This window comes from Phoca vitulina, unplaced genomic scaffold (assembly GCF_004348235.1).
Source record: "Phoca vitulina isolate PV1807 unplaced genomic scaffold, GSC_HSeal_1.0 scaffold88, whole genome shotgun sequence".
NCBI classification, from domain to species: Eukaryota; Metazoa; Chordata; class Mammalia; order Carnivora; family Phocidae; genus Phoca; species Phoca vitulina.
In genome coordinates, this window is record NW_022589791.1 from 483806 (window position 1) to 507680 (window position 23875).

Here is a 23875-nt window from a genome sequence, read left to right on the forward strand (position 1 = left end):
TAAGAAAAGGATCTAGCTTTCATTGCTTCTATTCAACACAGGCCTAAAAGGTCTAGCCATAGTAATTAGGCAAGAAAAAGAAATTTAAAAAACATCCAAATTGAAAAGAAAGAAGTAAAACTATCTCTGTTTGCAGATGACATGATCTTATAGGTAGAAAGAACTAAAGACTGGGGCGCCTGGGTGGCAGTTAAGTGTCTGACCCTTGATCTCAGGATTATAAATTCAAGCCCTAGCTTGGGCTCCACATGGAGCCCATTTAAAAAAAAAAAAAAAGAAAAATATATTTTTTTCAAGATCATATCTATTTGAGAGAGAGAGAGAGAGTGAAAGAGAGCACGAGTGGTGGGGGGAGAAGTAGACTCCCCGCTGGGCAGGGAGCCTGATGTGGGACTTGATCCCAGGACGCTGGGATCATGACCTAAGTTAAAGGCAGACACTTAACCGATTGAACCACCTAGGTGCCCCCCAAAAGAAAAATATTTAAAGAAAAAAAGACCTAAAGATTAAAAAAAATTGAGTTAATAAATGAATTCCGCAAAGTTGCAGGATTTGATTTTGAATTTCACATTCAAAAGAGCCCCAGATCTGATTTCAACACTCAAAAATCATTTCTATTTCTCTACCCTAGCAGTGAAAAATTAGAAAGGAAATTCAGGAAACAATTCTATTTACAATGGCATCAAAAAGAATAAAATGCTTAGAAATAAATTTAACCAAGGAGGCAAAAGACTTGACACTGAAAAGTATAAAATACTGCTGAAAAAAATTAAAGGAGACAAAAACAAATGGAAAGACACTCCATGTTCATGGATTGGAAAAAATTAATATTAAGATTACAATGCTATACAAAGCAATCCATAAATTCAATAAATCCCTGTCAAAATCCCGATGCTGTTTTGTGCAGAAATGGTAAAACCAAACCTAAAATTCTTTCTTTTAGGAAGTTTCAGGAGGTAGGTTTCTTTCAGGAAGTAAAGGGAGCCCAAATAGCTAAAACAGTCTTGAAAAACACAAAGTTTGAGGACTTATACTTCTCAATTTCAAAACTACTACAAAGATATAGCAGTCAAAATAATATGGGACTTGTATAGAGATAGACAAGATAGAATAGAATTGAGAGTCCAAATATAAACCCCTACATCTATGGTAAATTGATTTTCAACAAGGATGCCAAGACCATTCAATGGGGAAAGAACAATCTCTTCAACAAATGGTGCCAGAAAACTGGTTATCCACATGCAAAAGAATGAAATTGTACCCTTACTGTACTCACACCATATACAACTCAAAATTAATCAAAGACCTAAATTTAAGGACTCTTTGTCCCTAAATTTAAGAGCAAAAACCACGAAATTCTTAGAAAAAACAGGGGCAAATCTTCATGACATCGGATTTGTCAATGGTTTCCTAAGTACAGTACCAGAAATTCAGACAACAAAAATGTTTTCATTGGACTTTATCAAAATTAAAAATGTTTGTGCCTCAAAGGACACTATCAAGATGAGTGAAAAGACAACCCACAGAATGGGAGAAAATATTTGCAAACATTCTATCTGATAAGGGATTAATATCTACAATATATAAAGAATTCCTACAACTCATCAACAAAAAGACAACCCATTTTTTTAAATGGGCAAAGGACTTGAATAGACATTTCTTTAAAAAAAATATACAAATGCTGAAAAAGCACATGAAAATATGCTCAACATCACTAATCATTAGGGAAATGCAAATCAAAACTACAATGGGATATCATACTTCATATTTACTAAGATGTCTATAATAAAAAACACACGTACAAACACACACAGAGAAAATAACAAGTATTGGTGAGAATGTGGAGAAACTGGAACCCTTGTACAGGAATATAAAATGGCTCAGTCTAGGTAGAAGCAGTTTGGCAGTTCCTCTAAAAGTTAAAAACAGAATTATCATACGACCCAGAAATTCCACTCCTAGGTATATATGCTCCAAAAACTGAAACAGGAACTCAGATACATGTACACCAATATTTAGAGCATTTTTCACTATAATCAAAGAGTGGAAACAACACAAGTGTCCGTCAATAGATGAGAGGATAAACAAATGTGTTATACACACAAATGGAATATTATTCTGACATGCGCTACAACATGGATGGACCTTGAAAACATTATGCTAAATGAAATAAGCAAAACACCAAAGGACAAATCATTTCATGATTTGATTCCACTTCTTGAAATATCTAGAGATATTTCAAGTGGTATGATTCCACTTCTTGAAATATCTAGAAGGCAAATTTATAGAGACAGAAAGTAGATTAGAGGTTCCTAGGAGCTGGAGGAGGAGGAAAGGGGAGTTACTGCTTAATGGGAACAGAATTTTAGTTTGAGATGATGAAAAAGATTTGGAAATAGTAGTAATGCTTGCACTTTATGAATGTAATGCCACTCAATGATACACGAAGTGGTCAAAATGGCAAATTTTGTTTTGTGTAGGTATTTTATGACAACAACAAAGGAAAACTAGAGTCCAAGAAATAGGTAATCCAACACCAGGAAAAAAACAAAAACAAAAACAAAAAGAACCTCGCAGGACAATGACAAAGAGAAATTTCAGGATAAGAGTAGCAGCAGTATAGTAAGAAAATAGAGTGCTCTGGAAGTGGCAGGGTCAGAAGGAAAATAATAGACTGGTATTTGTGGCATTGACATCATCTTGAGAATCAGCCTGGAGCTTAAGTGTATTTTCTTGCATATTGTTTCTTAGCCATATCAGCTTCAATCAACATCTTATTTCATCACTATATTAGCTGATTTCTTTGTCCAACACTATTTCAAAAACCATGAAAGACACAAAGGAAGCACAGTTCTCATGCATATTCAGTTGACATACTTATTGAGACAATCCAATTAGGTAGTAATCATGGGATGCCCAGAAAGGATAAAAGATAATCAAAACATCTAGGCTTCTTTAATAGGGCTGACTCCTTTTTTCTTAGTGTTATTAATTCAAAAGGGAAGATGAAAAGTGCTATTTAGAAAGCAATATGAAATATTTTACACCTATTACCTAAAGGGAATCAGAAACTTTCTTAAAGTACTCCACTTAATTTCTTATTTAATAATATACTGTGAAAAATACTCTAAAAATTAGAAGCAGAGGTCAAAAATAGGCAGAATTACTCTCAACAGAAGGTTTGGTCAAGTAATACTATGCTGTGAAATTTCAAGAGTCTATAAACTTACCTGTTTAGACATATTTTCTGAAAATTTTGCCGATTTTTCTTTTAAAAATGTGACAAGGTCTTTATAAATTTCACTTTTTCTCTCGTAATTAATTTCCCCCTCATCATCTGTTTTGCCCTTTGAGAGAAAGAGTTTGGTGCTATTATTATTAATTGAAGCTGATCAATACATCACAACCCGAGCCCACATACTATTTTCTTCTATCAACAATCCATGTGGTCGTCTTTATACAACAAAAATATAGGCGAAATCCTTCCCTCTTAAAGTTATCCATCCAACCATCCATCCATCCATCCATCCATCCGACCATCCATCCGACCATCCATCCATCCATCCATCCATCCATCCATCCGACCATCCATCCATCCATCCATCCATCCATTCAGCATGCCTTTGCTGGTACTTCCCATATGCATATAGGGCACTCTGCTAGTCGGCAAAGAATTGAGAGCTTCCTTCCTTCTGCACCCGCTTCATGCAAAAAAGCATTATGACTTCAAGAGACTGTGATGAAGTCATAAAAGGCCCCAAGATTAGAATGCCACCACAGAAAAGCCTCTATTTGTCACGCTCTGCTCTTGTTCTGTGTGTGATGCAGTTGCCTAGGCGTATTTTCTAGAGTTACAGCCTCCATGTAACCATCTGTCCTTCCACCCTTTTTGTCTGTACCTCTTTCTTTTTGTCTCTTTCCTTTCCTCATTTTCCTTTGCTTGCCTACCCTGACAAGAAAGATTTGGTTCTGCCTTAACCAAATGCATATATAAAAAACTACAGTGTGTTATCTACATACATAACCATATATACATACAAAACATCATACACACCCATATAACTAACGTGTTACACATTTTGCTGCAATTATTGAATAGTTTCATGTTCCTTTCACTTCTGAAATTGAGAAGAACACTTAGAGATTTCCATATCAAATAAAGCTATATGTAGTAGTAGGTCAATAGCCTTTGTAGAAACGAAATCTCCTTGCCCCACTCTATAAAGTCAAAGTCTCCGATTTTCTAATGGGAAATTTCACTTCCTTAGAGTAGCGAAACAAACTGGAAGCAAAATCGTATTGCGGTCATCTCCCTCCCCTGTGCAGACTTAAGGCACAGTGTCATGCTGAGAAGAGAAGCACCACAAGGCAGGTCACAAGAGATGCCTGCTGGTCATCAAGAAAGTGGCACCAGCATCTTGATACCAATCAAAACCAAGAGGTAGCCATGCTCCAAACAGTCCCCTGTGATAAGGGGTCCCCATTAAGGATTTGGGTTCTCCCTGCAGATGTTGCCCAGGAGGCCCCAAATTACACCGAAGACACCAAGGGCAGGGTGTGGCCAAGGAGAATGCCGAGCTCCTAGTTAAGTTCAGTGAACAGGTATGAGACTCAGCATAAAAAAGTTTTAACGTGGAAGGTTCCGAAGGCCATCGCTCTGCTTAGTGATGCTCAGGGCTGGGAATCTGTTACGCTGTGTTTCTCCTTTGCCAGCTTAGGTCAGCTTCAGTCAGCAGGAAGTCAAAGGGAGACTGAAAAGCTGGAGGAGGGCGAAAGGACATGCTGCCTCCTCCTTGCCCACTGTTCCTGTTAGAGTCGCCCCAGCAGGGGCCCGTCGCCTCTGGGAGTGGAAGCTGCTTCCAGGAGCAACGGTTGGTTCAAATTCCCAGGGTTTTTTCCCTATACTCCCAGACCCTGGCTCATTATGCCCCCTCAGAAATACGACCATAACCCGACCAGGGCTCCGTCTTCAAAGGTCCAGGTCTCAGCTCTGCCAGTTCTGCAAAGATCCTCCTGTGAGCTCCTGAGGTAGCAGCACTAACTGGGCATTGTACTCCTCAGAGGTCTGGGTGCCGGCTTCCCGGAGACCCGCTAAGCTCCGAGGGGACCAGCACAGCCTGAAGTGACCATTCCTCAGAGACGGGGGGCCCAGTTCTATGGCGGGGGGTCCCCTTCTGAACTCCTAAGGGACCATCACCAATGTAAACAGGGTCCACGCCTCAGAGGTCTAAGTCCCAGCTCTGCAAGGTCTGTCTTCTGAGATCCAAAAGCACCAGCCCAGCCCGGCAATGCCCCCCTCACTAGACACATGGGTCCCAGCTTCATGGGGGACACTTCCTCCAAGCTCCCACGTTTTAATGTCCCCCTTCCTTTTGTCCTCTCCATTCTTGGGGTAAAAACTATAGTTATTGCTTCTGTGTTACCTCAGGCCTCCTTTTTCTTTCCCCTAATACTCATGTAACTAATCAGTGAACTGACTGTTAAGGAGGTTTTCATTTTATAAAGTGGTATGGGTCCCTTTGAAGGTCATTTCTTAGAAGATTGACTTAATGACCTGCAATGGGGAACACTGGGGCTAATTCTGAAACAATTTTGGATTTGCTCAGCAAACACATAGCAAAGGGATCTGCTTCAATCCCACAGAACAGTATAGCATTTTCTGTGGTTGTCAGGATGCAGTCCTGGAGATGGGCCTGCGTTTACAGAGATAGAGCTAAGCACCAAAGTCAACACGGTTCTTAAAAAATTACTTACACCATTTAAAAATACTCCTTCTGCACTACAAGTAATGCACAGAGTTTCAACATCGTGTGGTTTCACCAGTACATAACAAATTTCCCCGTGAATTTGTCTCCAAGGTGGGGCACGACATCCATTTGAAAATTCATAATCTGAAACAAATTATTGATCAATTAAAAGGAGTTTCAAAAAATGAAATATGTTGGCTTTAAAAGAATAAAAATGATTACAGTTTTAAGTTTTCATTTTTTTCAAATATTCAATCCTAATGTAGCTATTGAAGCATTTAGAAATGATAATTACTATACATAACACAAAACGAATCTGAAAATAATATAAACCTGAGGTATAGTCGATAGATTCCAAGACGGTTTGTTCTCCTTTTCCTGAGAAATGTTTCAGCAGTTCTATATCGTTCTTAACAATTGTTGGTTTTAAACATATTTCTCTGAAATGAATGGTAAGAAATTCATTTTAACACTCTAAAAGAGAATCTCCAGAAAACACACGAAAATATTCCATTTTTGCAGGGTGGGATATTGTTTTTTATAATTAAAACTGTAGTCAAATTATACAACAATGAAAATATTGCAGTTAGCTTTAGCCATGTTATAATCTTACAACACTGTCAAAACATCAAGAAATCAGTGACTCATAGTGCGCAACATTAAATATACTCATTTAAATATTCACTTGATTTCTTAGTGGTAATACTATAATACTAGAAAAAAAACTAGAAAAACGAACAAGTTTTAAACCTTACAAACTCTACATGATATTTGCATTACTATTTAATTATTTATCTAGTACTCTGAGAAGACTGAAAATAACAAGGCCATTTCATGTCCTCAGAATTAGGTAAAACCCGCAGAAAGCTTTAGCAATGCTAACTACAAACTTTTAAGTTTTAGAATTAGAAATATCCATACAGGGCGCCTGGGTGGCTCAGTTGGTTAAGCGACTGCCTTCGGCTCAGGTCATGGTCCTGGAGTCCCGGGATCGAGTCCCGCATCGGGCTTCCTGCTCAGCAGGGAGTCTGCTTCTCCCTCTGACCCTCCTCCCTCTCATATGCTCTCTCTCTCTCTCATTCTCGCTCTCTCAAATAAATAAATAAAATCTTTAAAAAAAAAAAAAAAAAAAAGAAATATCCATACAATAAACTAAAATCCTATTCCAATAAAATTTAATGTAAAGGGGCGCCTGGGTGGCTCAGTCGGTTAAGTGTTCGACTCTTGATTTTGGCTCAAGTCATGATCTCAGGGTCCTGGGATCCGGCCCTTCGTCAGACTCCGAGCTTAGTGGGGCATTGGTGTGAATTCTCTATCTCCCTCTCCCTCTGCCCCTCCCCCCTTGCTCTCACACACATGTGCATGCTCTCTCTCTCTCTTAAATAAATCTTAAAAGAAATTAATGTTAAATCAATAGCAATAACTTCCATACTTTATTTTTTTGTGTTTAAATAAAAACTCTGAAAGCACTTTTTGTAACTAATTTTTAGAGGTTTCTTTTTTCTAAAAGACTCACAATGAAATATGTTTTAGAGAATGATTCAGTAGGTGCAGATCCAGTTGCTTAAGCAGCATGCCAAGCTTCATCTTAATCTCACTTTCGGGATCTTCATCTTTGGTAATTTTATCAAGAATATTCACTACGGATGTGTCTTCTTTCTTTGTATTATAATCCAAACCCAGGATTTTTGTTACGGGATCTCTGTTAGCTGATCAAACAAGTAAATAAATAAAAATGATCCTCTTTGTCTTCTGTTGCAAGAAACATAAAGACTAGCAAATCCTCTGAGGCCCACCCAAATGCACATCTTTCATTAAGCTTTCTCTGATGGGCCCAATCTGAATTAATTTCTACTTCTCAGATTCTACTATATTTAGGAGCTTTCTTGTACTCCTTGAGATGCTCTACCTTGTACTGTAATATCATCTATCTATATCATCTAATAAGACAAAGAACAAGACATTCTTTTTGTTGTTGTTGTTGACGACTGTGAGGCATTGTCCAGCATGGGCATTCAATTAATAAATTCAGAATTGATTTGAAGATAAATACTGGTCTCCTTAGAAGAATCATCAGAACTGTGTGTGTGTGAGTGTGCACGTGTGTGTGTGCGCACGTGTGCCCATGCTCAGTGTTCACAAATGCTTTCTTTCCAAAATAGTGTGTTTCGCTCAGTCTACAGATCTACTGCCAGTCTTTTCCACCTGTTCAAACTGCTTATATTTTCAATGCCTTTTGATGTTTGAGTCGGAAAAACAAATCTGGCCAGTACTTACACACATACCAAAGTTACACTGAAAAACTTCAATACTAACTCATGATCAAGGCTGACATAGGTGTGAAAGTCGACCCTAGAGAGGCTGAAAACAGAATTTGGTAAAAGCCAAAGAACCATGAAGTTGCAAGTGAGGAAGAAGGGGGCAAAGCCTTATTTGAGAAGGAGGAATTTAAGTAAGATGAAATATATATGCATTTGGACAGGGAGGGAGAAAAGGCCTACGGGACTAGTTCAGAAAATTCAACCTGACTGAAATGAAGAGAAGCACAGGGATGGCATTAACTCTGCAACAGGAAATGGACTATGGCACCAGGAAATAGCAGAAAAGGCTTAGGGCCTCTTAGAAAAGACCACATGAAGGGAGGGGCAGGGAAAGGAATCATCCACTTATTGAGCATCTCAACTTAATCACCCTTATGGCAGTCATCTCATAAAGACTGAGGTAAAAAGGTACCAGATGAATTTGGGGGAAAGACAGAAACCTGACCCCCAAATTGCCGTGCACCAAGGAATTTGGACCCAAACTGAAGAGCTGTACCTAGAACTCTTACAGAAAGGACAAAATGCAGCAAAGGATACACATTTAGCCAAACTAGATATATAGCAGCCAGTCTATATATTAGGTTCATATTTTAATTTGAATTTGATGCTATTAACAATCTCCTTGAATTTGGCTTTACTCTTAAGATTTCACTCCTTCTCAGCAAAGTAGCTATGATGTACAGATAGCCTAATAAAGAAGAGTCAGCAAGAGATAAGAAGAAGCTGTTGTCCTAAGGTTCACATCTTAAAGAAATTAAAAAAAAAATTTTTTTTTAAAAGGAGCATCTTCCCATGCCCCAGCAAAGAATGACGGGAGGTAGGACCCAGGGACCTTCTAGTCACACGATTCCAAAGAAGCAAAACATGTATACAACATCATTATCTACTGTTAGGTATTTCTACTCATAAGAAAAATTTAGGGTACCATTACAGCAGGCACTTGATTACATTCTTTCTTGCATGTTAGATGCTTAGACAACAGTGAAAATCTACATCCTTAAAGAAGAGGAAAAACACTTCCCATTGAATGAATGAAACTATTCACAGAAGGCTATGCAGCCCACAATGGAACAGGACTGAGACCAATGGCAAGTGAGATTATTCTGTGCTATCTCTGCTACGTGCACTGTAGAGGAAACAGCATCATCCATCACAGCAGGGCTGAGAGTAGAGGGCAGATTCTGGTGCTGGCCCTGCTAATCTGTCTTCTGTCCCGTGTGGACCTCAAAGGCTGCAGGCCGCTGGTCTTTCCAGAAGCTGCAAAGCCTGTCTTTAAGCCGCATGTTACAGTTAGAAATCTAGAAGCTTGCTAGTGGTAAAGTATTAGGCCTTTCATTTTAAAGTAGAAATTGGATACAAGCAGGACATTCTGCCCAGAAAAATGAATGACATTTTTATGAAGTTGAACATAGGACTTTTTTACCTTTTAGGTCACAGAACTTTTTCTAAGAGACTGTAACAAATGATTCCCCCCCCACCCCCGCCCCAAGATTGTGTTTCTAAAAATTCAAATCACAGACTGGAGCATAAATATCACCTTCGATACAGGCCTGTGCCTCCTTCAGCTTCGTATCTTTGGCAATAAGCAAGAGGCGGGACAGCTGCCCAAAGCTCCTGACCTTAATGTGTGGCACAGAGACAGACAGCAAGGGCTGCCCATCTTTATCAACTTCTTCTGACTTGACTGTTGTTTCACTAGGAAAATTTAAAAAAATAAATAAATAAATAAATAAATATCAAAAGCTTAAGATTACCTGGATGCTAGTGAAGTTAAATGTAAGACATTTCGACAAATTATTCCTACAATTATCATATGGTTTCACTCATATGTGGAACATAAGGAATAGCATGGAGGACCATTGGGGAAGGGAGGGTAAACTGAAGCGGGGGCGGAAATTAGAGGGGAAGACGAACCATGAGAGACTATGGACTCTGAGAAACAAACTGAGGGTTCTAGAGGGGAGGGGGGTAGGGGGATGGGTTAGCCTGGTGACGGGTATTAAGGAGGGCACGTTCTGCATGGAGCACTGGGTGTTATACGCAAACAATGAATCACGGAACACTACATCAAAAACTAATGATGTACTATACAGTGGCTAACTAAACATAATAAAATAAACCAAATCATTCCTATGTCTCATTATAAAACACAAAATATAAATATTTCTTGTGAGAAGCTCATCTCTTTTCTTACCTTGGCCACACTCAGATGCTTAACTTCTCAGTCTTATTAGTGACTATAGAGAGCCACACAATCTATCCAGGAAGAAAATCTTAAGCAGTTTCTTGAATACTTACATGAACTCAATCACAGTTTTTGTTTTTCTGACAATGTGTTGGACATCTTTAAAAAAAAAAAAAATCACTGGTTCTACAGCACCATTCATGTTTGGGGAATTTCTAATGTTATATTATTTATAAAATTTACACCACAGTGATTAGTGGTTAAAAATTTTCTTGGCTACTCTGTTTATGAACAAAAAGCTATACAAAAAAGAGAGAGAGACAAACTAGATTCCCTCTGTGGATTGCTTTCCCCACTCCAAACCCCCTAATTTGGTTTACTTTAGGATAATATGCAGCTTTTCTAAATGGACTTTTCCTGATCAGAAATTACTAAGTCTCCTAGATTTGTGTGTCTGTTCATTTTATTTCTTTTTTAGGTCAGCATTTAAGAAATATTAAGATGTTTTTATGGCAGTGATATTTCTATAGGTTTCTACCACTTGCAACATTAACTAAACTGCCTAGGTTTTTATTATATACAGATATCCCTGGCAAAACTGTTTTCATCGTAAGACCTGATCTAACATATTTTAAATTGTAATGCAGATAAACAGATGTGGAATGTTGCCAGTTCATCAGAAAAAGTAAACCTGACAGACTCAGACTCAGCTCTCCTACCCACACTATTTCACTAGAAAAGGAACAAGAGGATAGAGACTGCGGGAGGCAGAATGGTGGCTCCCCACAGATGTCCACGTCCTAATCCCCGAAGCCCATAAATGTGTTGCCTCATGTGGCAAAAGGGACTATGCAGATGGATTAAGTTAAGGATCTTAAGATGAGAAGACTATTCTGAAATATGCAGGAGGGTCAAGTCAGAGAAGCCGACGTGACATGGAAACAGAGGTCAGAGTAACACAGAGCCAGGAGCCTGGGAACGCAGGTGGCCTCCAGAAGCTGCAAAAGGCAAGAATGGATTTTCCTTCAGCCCCCAGGAGGAACACAGCCCTGTGAACCCCTTGATTTTAACCCTACAGACTCATTTTAGTCTTTGCACCTCCAGAACCATAAGAAATTAAATCTGCATTGTTTTAAGCCACTGAGCGTGTGATAATTTGTTACAGCAGCAATAGGAGGCTGATACAGGGACGTCTACCAGTCTTTGCCCACTGCTCTATGCGCAGTAACTTACATAGTAACTGCACACAGAAGGTGCTCAATAAATGGAAGAGGAATAAATGAATAAAAGATTTCCAGACTGACCAGTGCTGTGTGTTGTAGGCAAAATGTGTGTTTTCTCTAAAATAAAGCTTTTGGAATAATGTCTTTAGGATTGAGGTGATTTCTTAAAGGTTTGTACCGGGCTGGCCGCGAGTGCTAAGAGGATGATGACAAGACTAAGTTATAAGCCGACTGAATGCCAACAACATCAAGCCACTGAACTTGAGAAGGTGAAACTCCTGGTGAGAAACGGAAGAAGTCAAGGGCACAGGGCACGTATTTCATTGCTCCCACCAGTTGAAACCTGTACCTCAGCAGAGCAGTAGGAAATAAACGGCAGCTATAGGGAGGATGTGGAAGAGCAGGTTTGTTTCTGGGCTCACAGTTTCTAACGCCTGAAGAAAGAGCTTCTGGAAAAAAAAAAAATACAGCACCCTCCTCGTGAGGTCAAGATGAATGTGCTATAAATGAAACCCACTGACCTGATCAAAAGACTTTTAAACTGGCATTGGGGAAGGCAGCTGAAAATACTATAGCTTATACTATAAAGTGAGAAAGCAGGAGAATGTCTCATTTATTTCATCCCCGGTGCCTAGTTTAGTGTCCAGAACATAGTAATTACTCAATAAATGAGTCTAAATAGTAACAAGGGAAATGAGGCTATAGTTGAGAAACTAGTTAGTAATTCTCAGGAATGAAAAACAAAGAGCTCAGTAACAAAAGTTATGGCCACCCATTTTAATACCATAATATAGAAGTTTTACCAAAATATGGGGCGCCCGGTGGCTCAGTTGGTTAAGTGTCTGACTCTTGATTTCAGCTGAGGTCATGATCTCAGGGTCGTGAGATCAAGCCCCACGTTGGGCTCCGCACTCAGCGTTGAGTCTGCTTGTCCCTCTCCCTGAGCTCCCTCTCCCCTGCTCCCTCACTCTCTCTCTCTCTCAAATAAATAAAATCTTAAAAAAAAGAAGTTTTACCAAAACATAATAATTATAGTCTCATAAAACAATACAATTTTAAGATTGGAGATCATGTAACTGAGCCTTCATGACATTGATAAGAGAACTAGAACAAAAAGGCAAAAGGATCAAACAATGCCCATTACCAAGGAGTATTGGGAAATAAGCAATAAAAAAGATGCCTGTGGAGACTTAGAGAAGAAAAAAGAAAACTAGGAACCAGAAAGGTATGAATTATGAGGGAAGTGGTCAGGACAGGGGGACGAGGGCCACTGCTCAGGGCCTGACTTCTCATCCACCCAGAACTCCTACCAGAAGAGAATTTTGTCCCAACTCAGACATATCCCTGAGACAGCAGAGAGATATTCGCAGCTGAAATACCACGATACTAAAGCCAACATGATTCAAAAATCATAGTTCTACCAAAGAAGGAGAGAAAAGAACAGGTAATAACATTTTCACTAAGTGATTCTGAATGCTTATCCAGTTTCCAAATTTCCCAAGCTTCATTCTAATGAGTCAAAGCAACTCAGCTCTATATACCACCAACAGATGGTGTTAATCATTGGAGGGTGTCATTTGTCCTTAGCTTAGAGTGGACTTGGGCTTCATTCTGAGGTATCTTAGAAAGATTAGTAATCTCATCCTGTCTGATAAGAACACAAGCAATTGAAAATGGTAATACAAGGAGACCTATGATTTCCTTTAAAATGAAAGTGGAGCTATTTTTCCCAAAATATTGAACGTGGGGAGACGATGACAAGTATTATTACAGGATAAAGAGCTGTACATTGGAAATGATCCTAAAGGAAAAGAATGAGTCATCTAACATGTGGAAAGTGGCATGCCTATCTACTCAACAATGATCCTCACAAAAGAAGATGGGCGATGAAATAAAAAACCTTTTCAGTGCGTGATGAGCAGATCAGTTTCAACATCAGATGCCTATTAGCCTAATTCAGAAGAAGGCTGATCACACTTCTACAGACGGCTACAAAGAGTGCATTTGGAGATGTACAACATCAAATGAGAAATGAGGCCACAAGTGTAAATACAAAAGAGATCAACAAAAGGGGGGAGCTTACTTCTTTCAACAGACTTCCCATGCAGATTAAACTGACTTGTTTTGGAACAAGAGGCTGAGAGAATGTACATTCCCAAGAAGAAGAACCGGCCTAAATATTCTAAAATACCCAAGAATATTCTAGTTTGGTAGAAACACATCCAGGGACCCCAAGCTCAAAGCCTTTATGATGACTTAGGTATCTATATCTCGTGGATTTACGGACCTGAATCCTACCTGAAAGGAGAGCAATTTCCCCCCAATTTAAATAAATGAATATAAAGTGTCCTAAGGGCCAGTGGCTAAGCAAGAAGAGTGCATGTGAACCAAAGGGCAAAGAATGAGGTAGCTGGGGCTCTTTTAATAATATATCCTTCCAGCCATTGAGGGCATCTCTGGTCTCTATCACTTGTTGTTATGTTGCTAGACATAGCATACCAAGTGGCTATGGGTTGCTGACAGTTCTTTGGTTTGGGGAGAGGAGTAAGGGGAATGGTCAAGACCTGATGTGTAAACATTTGGTATTTTCTATTAGTACCAAAATCTCAGCTGTATCCTTTGCCTTCTTCAGGACAATCAGTACCTACCTGGTTTTCATCAAGCCACAAAGGCATGGTTTCCTTCAAATACAGCAAGTGCTACTATTAGACCCTTCTTTTCCCTTCCAACATCAAAGATATCATCAATAAAGGTCAGAAACAAAAACAATGGATAGAAAAATTGGCCCAAGGAAAAGTTGCCTAGTCAATTTGACAGAAGGAAGATGATCAAGGGGCATTTGGTTCAAAACACACATGGTGCCAAAATGTCAAGACATCCTGCTTAAGAGGGACCACTGTACATAAAGACTGGGATGCAGAGGTATAAGAATGGAAATAGAGCAAAAAAGAAATCAGACAAGGATAAAGGAAGAGAAATAGTAATATAATTGAGGTGTGTGTAACAGCCCACCTAAGTAGGTCGCAGATGTGGTCATGTTTGTACTTGGAACACAAAATAAGTACAGAGGTAAGATACAATGACACTCTTGATATTCTTCTGACATCTGCTTTAAATCCATCTTTGTGCTAAGTAGTTCATATGTTTCTGGACTATATCGTTTTACAGATGAGTTCATCTTTCAAAGGTTAGGAAAAACAACGTGTGACACTACACTGAACTTAAGTGGGAGCAATGAATAATGACAAGCACTTTGGGAGGAAGTGACCATAGGCACAGTTAGATATAAAATACAATAAAAAAAAAAAGACTTCAGGAAATTCAGAGAGAAGGTAAGCATGAGAGCAGAACCAAAGCACTCCTGAAATGCAATTCAAGAATTGTTTTTCAGTTCTAAAAATGAAATTCAGAGTTTATTCTCACAAATAATCCCAAAGGGAAAAATGGAAAAGGCATCTCTAGGGAGCTGTGGCTGGTCAGTGACCTGTCTTGTATAAGGTCAGACTTAAAAAGTTCATATGCGAAACCCAGGAGGAACATGGTGGCAGAAAAGAGGATCCGAATGCCTGAAGGTAGAAAATAAGCTGAAGCTGATCAAAACAACAGAACAGATTTACATATGTATATGCAAATTAATCCTATATAATTATAATTACATTTACATAAATACATACATATTTTACCTACGTTCACAAGAGCTAAATTGACAGCTCCCTGTTTGAGGTAGAGGTAAGATCTTTTTAAAATCTCAGATTTGGAAGGTTCTCATTTGAGGACAATTCTAATTGTCAAAAAGTCTCTCCCATATAGTGAGCAAATTTACCACTCTCCCTCTGCTGCTCCAGGAATTACTAGATTTAAATACCAGAAGGGATTCTCTCTATATCAGAGGTCACAAAACCAGGGCCTTACTTGCACCTGGAGGGTCGTATGGATAAGTGGAAAGCCCAAACATAAAGCAACAGCAAATGTTGGAGTGTGGTGACCTGGAGAATGCATCCCCTATCAAAAGAAATTCAAATCAAAATTTAAAAATTAGATGAACAACGTGTTGGCCAAACAAAATATACTCAGATTTCACCTGAGTGCCTCCCGTTTGCAATCCCTGGGTCAGAATATTTCTGAGATTCATAGATGTTAAATTACTTGCCTGAAACCTACAAACCAATTAACAGAAATACATACAATGAAGATACTAAATTCTAGAAGCAATTTACTGGCTTACCTGACAATATAACCTGATTCAAATGCTGAGGGGTCCAAGTTTGTTTTCCATTCAAGTGGTTCTACAAAAACATATTTTGCCTCTTGAGGATGTTTGTAGATAAAACTCTCCACGAACATGATAATTTCTTTCAGTATTGCCTCATTGAGAGGAGTAATTTCCAAGGTTCTGGTCCCATAACCGGCCGCAGTCCACTGCGCCGATCTCGTCAGAGCCACGCCCATGGGAACCGTCGATGCTCAGATCTGAGCACACACGCTGCATCAGAGCAGAAAGAGAAACAGAGGATAGCAAGCACCTTTTCCCCAGAACCGTTTTCCTTTTCAAGGCTTTAAGCCATCCAACCCACAGTCTGCTTATTAATCGTTGTGGCTGATTTTTTAATCATCGAATTGCTCTTTAAGGCAATAAAATAGTTCATTTTTACTGAGCCAGCTCTAAGTAAAAGCAATGGGTACTTGGATTTTCCAATACCTGTCTGCCCTGTGAATAACTTTCTCATTTCCCTGGGTCTAAGAGAGGAAGTGCAAGTAACTGGGCGGAAAACAGAAACGGAAAACCCCAACAGTGGAAGGAAGAGTGGAGGAGTGTGGCATCGCGGCTTTTGGTCCCCAGGCCTGCTGGAGCCCGAGGCGGATGAGCAAAGCTCTTCTGAGCTGGGCAGCACATCGTTTAGAACCAGGCTGTTGGGGCGCCTGGCTGGCTCAGTCGCTAAGCGGCTGCCTTCGGCTCAGGTCATGATCCCAAGGCCCTGGGATTGAGCCCCACGTCGGGCTCCCTGCTCCGCAGGAAGCCTGTTTCTCCCTCTCCCACTCCCCCTGCTTGTGTTCCCTCTCTCGCTGTGTCTGTCAAATAAATAAACAAAAATCTTAAAAAAAAAAAAAAAAAAAAGGAAGAACCAGCTGTCAAACTGAACTCCGTTATTCTGACTTTTTAAAAAAATGTATTTTTATTTAAATTCAATTAACATATAATGCATTATTGGTTTCAGAGGTAGAGATCATTGATTCATCAGTCTTATATAATACCCAGTGCCCATTACATCACATGCCCTCCTTAATGTCCATCACCCAGTTACTCCATCCCCGGCCCCCTCTCTTCCCTCCAGCACGGACTTTCTTTTAAAAAGAGAACATTATCTGTAACATTAAATAAGAGCCAAGTTAGAAAGCAAGTTCTCACTGTCAACATTCAAGGCTTTGTTCCCTGATAGTCTATACTTGTTTGCTCTCTCATTAAAGGGATCATTAAAGCCTTCCTTCCAGAATATTAGAATGGTTATAAAGTTAAATATAGAATAGAATTAGCTTTCCCCCCATCATTATGACTAAAGCTCAGAAGTACCAAGACTCTACAGAAATGACTTGGAGATTTTGGATTTTGTGCTGTATTCAATCTTGATATCCAGTAACAGGACATCTAGGTCGGTGATTCTTAATGAGCCAGTTCTCATAATGCAGAAGTATTATAAAAGACATTTCATTATCAAAATGATAGGAAGGAGACATTATTGGCATTCAGTGATGAGGACCAAGAATGTCAGACGTCCTGCAATGTGCATGACAGTCCCCAGAAGGAAGAATTATGCTACAATCTCCAGGCATCTAGTAGATGAAAAACTTCAGGTAAGTAATACCTGTGCTTAGAACCTATCTCCACTTTACAAATAATCATAAAGTTTTTTTTTCCACAATTTTGATATACACAAAATTTTCCAGGATTGCAACTATCATATAAGTCAAAGGAAGGTTGTACATACTTTGTTTTATATGGAAGTCTACCAAGAGCTCAGCATTTTGGAAAATCACGCCATTGATGGCCATGCTGGTCACACAACTTAAGTTTCAATGACATGTTTATATCAGCCTTCATCTGGAGCTACTCCATTCACAGTAGGTAATTCTGTGTAAGGCTGGAGCATCTGACTACTTCATTACACATTCTAGTGCAGTGGTACCTGAGCATTTCCATACTGATACTGTATTACAATGATCTACCTTTTAATTTTCCTTTATTTTACAGTTAGAGCATTAACAACATTTTAAAACTATGCATGTATGTAGAATTATTATCTAGGATTTTGATTTTGGAGTAGCAAAGCAGACATTACAAAATAGTTGTTATAAAAAAACGATAGTTCTTGGGGCTGAGTATGGCTGATATATGTGTATATAAATACGTATATATTTTTATATCTGTATATATAATTGCTAGTGAAATAAAATGTATACAATTAGGGTACAAATTTGTTCTGTGCATTTATTTTAGTATTCCAGTGATTTGTTTCTATTGCTTGATTCTGAACATATGTACTGATGCTTATATGTAACACTGCTGATTTTCCCAATATTATGAGAGTAAGTGTAAGCTAAGTACAAATAACTTTATCGTATACAGCAAGTCTTAGGTGCACAGTTCTGTTTTTAATCTTAATTATACAATTTGTTTCAATGGTCTTATAAAACTATGGCATGTGTATAATTTCCTTCTTGCACTTTTTAAAAGGAAAATGTGGACGTACATAGATTACCTAAGACTATAGCAGTCAACACCCCATACAGCAACTTCCTGGAAGACACTTTAAAAAGAGCTAAGAAATGCAGAAAAGGTCTTCTTTTCATCATGATAAATTTTTATACAGAAGTAACTGTAACACATTTGAATCTCTTCAAATTGTTTTTCTAAATCTGGTAAACCAGGTGCTGCAACAATGAACGGCTTGATTTGAGAAGGCTGGTTAGCAGAAGAAAATTTCAGGGAGGCCTAGGACAATCTAGAAGGCATATAAAATATTATCGGGGGGGAAGTGGAACAAAATCCGGAACAAGACAAGATACGGATAAAAAGGCTTAAAAAAAAAAAAAAAAGACAGAAGTACTTTGCAGGCTTAACTGAATAAATTTTAAAATGAAAACAGGGTAATCTAATGTTTTTCATGTTAAGTCTAGGAAATTTCTAATGGCTTCATTTACCAAGAGAACCAGAGCTATAGCATTTATTCCACTAATCCCAGAGGTGTTAAAAAATGGTCAGTATAACTCAGGTAAAAATACAAAACTAACACTTTTTATCAAAACAGGCTGTTCCCCAGTTTCTACCCACTGCCAATCCAGGTGTCCTTTTGGCCTAAGAACCATGGTTACAATGAATACAAATGAATACATAGTACACATCTTTAAATTAAGGTACGATTGTTAAAAAGTTTAATGATTAAAAGGGAAAAAATTTTGTGCATGTGTTTGCATAAATTGAGAATCACTTATATTCATTTTCTCTACTAATTCTACTCATTTTCTCTACTAATCAAATCGCTCTAATAGAATTTGTTTTTCTGTTTTAAGGGTTAGTAGGGCAAGCTTCCCGTATCATTAATAAAATGAAACCTGTCCATGAATAATTTCTGTAACACTTGAGCAGAAGCAAACCCGAATTCTTTAGGAAGCTCAGGGAACGTAAGCATCCACTCTGAGATCTAGAAATGTGGCTGGGTAACATTGATTGCGGGGTCATTCCGAGAATGATGAAACTACAGAAAAATTAAATTTTCAGGAACTGACATGAAGAGCGCCCTCAATCAAAGTACACGCAAACCCTGTGTTTAAACACGAGATGACAGCACCAACCGGGCCGGTGACAAGCGTTAGAGTTGGAGGCTCAGTTTCTAGGGATGAGGGGGGTGCGGGGGGCAGGCAGCGAAGACAGTATAGCCAGAAGCAGGCACAGCCGCAAGGGCGGAGGGGAAAGGCGAAGAGGGGAAGAGAGGCAGGGAGTCGGCCTGAGAAGCAGAGAGAACGGATAACGGAAGAAATGGGGTCGCGGCAGGGTGGAGACGGGGGAGCTCGGGGGCGAAGGAGCAGGACGTGCCCGGGCAGGGGCAAGGTGTCGGCGGGGAGGCAGGGGCTCAATGCGGGTGGGAGAGAGAAGGGGAGAGGACGGATCTCGGGCCCGACGAGAGAAAGGCAAGAGGCGAGGGAGACAGAAGCGGGGGCCCGAGAAAGGCCCCCATTTCTCGAACCGCGCGTTAGGCTGCAAGGACCCCAGCGCGGGGCGAGCGTGAGCTGGGGGTCCCGGGGGCCGCAGGAGCAGCGGCGAGCCCCCCCGCCCCCCGCCCCCGGCGGCCGCCCTGCGCCCACCGGCCGCACTCACCTGCAGCGCCCAGCTCCGCGCCCGCACTCGCCGCGCGCCCGCCTGTTGCTAGGACGCCAGGTAAACACCCGGCGCCCGGCTGCCGCGCAGCGCGTCACCGCCCCGCGGAGGAAAGCTCCGAGCCCGCCCCCAGCGCCGCGGCTGCCGCGCAATTGCGCCCAGAGCCCGCCCAGCCCGCAACCGCGTGCCCCCGGTCGACCCGCGCTCCCGCACGCCCGCCGCCCCGCCGCCTGCCCCGGAGGCGGGGGCGGGGGGACGCCCTGCCGTGCGGGGTTCCACCGACGCCCGCAACCGCTGCTCCCCGCTCGTCCCCTCCCTGGAAACAGCGTCATGGGACCTCCTTCTTCGAGGACTCGGTTCCTGACTCACTCCACCAGGTGGGAAACGTTTACCTTAATTAAGGCCACCCGCAGTGCGGGGGTTGAGCAGCTAATTAATGTGACCGAAAGCTAATAGAAAATGTTCCTTAGAAACACCGTTTTATGTGTCTCCACAGGCTTCTGGACAGGTGTTCTGCCGTGTTCCATACGGTGTTCTATGTACCTTAAATCTTCACTCAGTTCTCAAAATAGCAGAGGGTCTCTCACCGGATATTTGAGGCCTAAATGTGCTTCTCCGAAAAGCAAATGTCGTGGAATATACAAATACTCACTGGAAGAGCAGAAACTGCTCTTCAGTAGAATAATTCAGAGAATTGGAATGAAATGAGAACATTTCCCCCTATTTTTAAATGCCTTTTACCTTTTACCAAGATGGCCTTAACCCCACCTGTAGATACTTCTACCAAGAAGAGTCCCAGCTTTCAAAAACCAGAAGGGGCTGAAGAGTAGAAAAAAGAAAATATTTGGGAAAAGAATAATAAAAGCGAGCAAGAACAGTATACTGTCTTTGGGGGTAGAGTGTTTAGGGATGGGTCCTGGATAATTTAGGGTGGTGAAGTGTTTAGGAACTAGAACTGGATTCTTTCCCTAAAGTCAAAGACACAGATATGGATTATGTTAGGGTATTACATGTCAGGATATTATATTGTCCTGGCTTAAAAGCGGAGCCTTTCCTCAGACACTACAGGGAAATGAAATAGATTAGGCCTTTGTTTGGGGTTCTTTTCTTTTTTCTTTCTTTTATAAAGGTCTTGGAAGTGGGATCATTTTGCTTAAAGTAGCCTCTACCTCCAGCGAAGCCTAGACTTGCAATGAATCAGAAGGGAAGATTATATGCTAACAGGTGCATAATCTGAAGGGAGCCCTTCCAAAAATGAACAGATCACACTCTGAGACAACCACAGCATCATACCTACAGAGTGATGCAGGTCACACTTTGGTGAGGATCAGAATCCACCCTTCAGAGGGTTGTCAAAACAGTCCTGGAGCAGGGAAATTTCATTGGGTGCTTTTCTGTCATTTGCACATTTTTAACCAGCTGTATGAGAGAGCGTAACTGAGCCCAACAGAGAAACCGGTCAGAGATCTACAAAGTCAGGACGCTTGACCTTGGTTTCCAAAGCTGGAGAAAGCCAGTGCCCACCAAGATCCGCGTAGCTGTGTCCTCATTTGCCAAAGTTCATGCCACATGTCACAATCTACCATTGCTTAATCTGATGGCAAAATCTGAATTTATTAACCCTGAGGTTGTCCAGTAAAAAAAAAAAAAAGGCATGTAATAATATGCAAATCTGTAGAATTCCCAGCTGGTTTCTTCCAATTTTTCCTTGCCATGTTGGAGTACTAACTTGGCGTGTCTTGGTCCTGGAGGAGTCCACAGCACTGTCTAGACCCTCCCCCCCGACATCCCACTCCTCCATGCCCTTGGCTTAAATGACTACTTCTCGGAGAGTGCTGACCACCCAAAACTAAAGAAGTCTCCCACTAGGATTTGTTTTGACTAGGCCGTCTTACTGCCTGTTTGCTACCTCCACAGTAAGCTCCATGAAAGGGACCTTCCTGTCCCCTTCAAGTCTCTATCCCTAAGATCTAGAAGAGTGACTGACACATGGAAAGAATAAAATTGGTGAATCACCTAGTCAAAGACGCCTTGCTACCTGGCATTCTCTGTTGAGCCAGGCACGGAAGGGTGAAGCTCACATTTCCTCGGACATAGTTGATAGAACCAGTTGGATGATTCTGAGTGGCTGTGTTCAGGAAAAGAGCCTTCAACACTGAGAGCACACCCAGGAGTTTGTTGTAGCAGAGGATTTTCCCGGCACTGCCTTCATAAAGTATGGACACGGGACCCAGTTCTGCCCAGTGGAGCTTTACAGAAAGCCTGCTAAGGACTTCTGGGAAAGACTGGAGAGTTGTCAGCCCTTCCTGGTAACTTTATGTCAGCTAAATATGCTCCCTGTGAAACCACCCACCCTGGCTCAGACCAGCTCAGCTCCTCTGTAGAGTTCACGCACAGATCCTGTGTTATAGTCTGCTAGGGCTGTCATAACAAGGCACTGCAGATTGGGTGGCTGAAGCCACAGAAGTTTGTTGTCTCTCAGTTTTGGAGGCTAGACATCCAAAATCAAGGTGTGAGCAGGGTAAGTTCCTTCTGAGGGCTGTAAGGGAAGGACTTATTCCAGGCTGCTCTCCTTGGCTTGTAGATGGCCATCTTCATGTCCACATGACATTCTCCCTGTACACCTGTCTCGGTGTGCAAATTTTATATTTTTTCTAAGGGTACCAGCCATATTGGATTAGGGTCCACTCTAATTAACTCATTCTAACCCAATTCACTCTGTAAAGAGCCTATCTTCTATAAAGAGATACTGGGACTTCTATGAATTTTAGGGAGGACACAATTCAACACTTAATATTATGTAAACAAAAAAGTCAGTAGGTCTCAGGGGCCCATTCATCTGTGTTAGAGTGGGGCCAGCTGGTGTGAGGCAGCCAAGAGAAGCATTTATGGGCCATAACCATGAGAAGATGATAGGTAAGTTCTGTTTGAGTGTCCAATACCTCAGTCAGAAAGGGCCAAGACCGGTGCAACTTCATAAGGCTTGCTGGAAAGTACCATCACTTACATTGTACCGTATTGGGGTTAAGTCTCATTGAGGGGAAAGGTTGCCTCTCAATGGAATTTTTCAGGGGATTTCAACAGAAATTCCGATGATAGAAAATTTCTTGAAGTCTGAGGAAGTTCTAAGGACCAAATTTGCCAGATCCCACCTTCCATTAAAAAGACCAGCAATCAAACAGCTTCAGTTGTCTTCCTGTGCACAAAGATAGCTCTTGGTGGTACAAGTGTACCAAGGCCCATGGTCTGGAAATGAAATGGCTCCTTCTCCTTAGATCCTAACCTTCTAGACCTTCGTTTATTCCACTAATGCTTTCTTTTGGCTACCAACATGTGCCACGCAGAACCTAGCAGAACTAGGTTATCTAAATACATCTAAGTACATCTGGGAGCGGCTTCTGCAGGATTCTGGCGGGCTGCTTTTCCTAGGGAAACTTAACAAGAGAAAGCTATGAGATAAAATTGCAGCCCCTGGCTGTGCAGCTGGTCTCAGGCCTACAAGAGATACTCATCCTCTCCTTTCTCTGCTGCCTATTCCAGACTCCCCTCACCCTTCAGTAGTGCCTTTGCTGATCTAGATGGCTTACCTTCTGGGGTCATCCCTGGCCCTCTCTGCTGAGGGATCTGAACCACTGGCATCATCAGCGCTTGTCACGTGGTGGCTATTTTATTTGTGCCTTTACCATTGAAATTGGGCAAAGAAGTACCAAGCAGTCCACAGGTGGACCACCCAAGTTCCAAACACATCCTTCCCTAACCCCACAGCAACCCTCCCTCTTCCTCATGATCAGGCTCAATTGCTCTGACCAGGATCATGACTCCTTTACTTGCCTATTGGTCTCTTGCACAAAGAACCCAAAGTCACAAAGTTACCACGAGTTAAAGTTTAAGATTTATTTATTTTAGAGAGAGAGAGAGAGCAAGCAGGGGGAGAGGCAGAGAGAGAGAGAGAATCCCAAGCAGACTCCCTGGTGAGCATGGAGCCCAACACAGGGCTCGATCCCATGACCCTGAGATCATGACCTAAG

The 23875-nt window shown here is 41.0% G+C and overlaps 1 protein-coding gene and 1 long non-coding RNA gene across 8 annotated transcripts in view; one reads left to right on the forward strand and one right to left on the reverse strand.

Moving 5' to 3' along the window:
* Positions 1-19968, reverse strand: part of ARMC4 (armadillo repeat containing 4) — a 187099-nt gene extending 167131 nt beyond the window's left edge. For 4 of the 6 annotated variants that reach the window (XM_032395839.1, XM_032395840.1, XM_032395838.1 and 1 more), the window contains exons 1-7: positions 19848-19968; positions 15702-15959; positions 9606-9763; positions 7264-7456; positions 6081-6187; positions 5755-5891; positions 3231-3347 (exon numbers count right to left, since the gene is read on the reverse strand). In XM_032395839.1, coding sequence (XP_032251730.1) covers positions 3231-3347; positions 5755-5891; positions 6081-6187; positions 7264-7456; positions 9606-9763; positions 15702-15925 — 936 coding nt within the window. In that variant the 5' untranslated portion in view covers positions 15926-15959; positions 19848-19968. Of the gene's footprint in view, positions 1-3230; positions 3348-5754; positions 5892-6080; positions 6188-7263; positions 7457-9605; positions 9764-15701; positions 15960-19847 lie in introns of those variants that run through there. The other 2 variants (XM_032395843.1, XM_032395842.1) reach the window with 2 other exon arrangements.
* A 98-nt stretch (positions 19969-20066) lies between these two features.
* LOC116626508 overlaps positions 20067-23875 on the forward strand; it is a 70259-nt gene continuing 66450 nt past the window's right edge. For both annotated transcript variants that reach the window (XR_004298290.1, XR_004298289.1), the window contains exon 1: positions 20067-20224. This is a non-coding gene — a long non-coding RNA (uncharacterized LOC116626508). The remainder of the gene's footprint in view (positions 20225-23875) is intronic.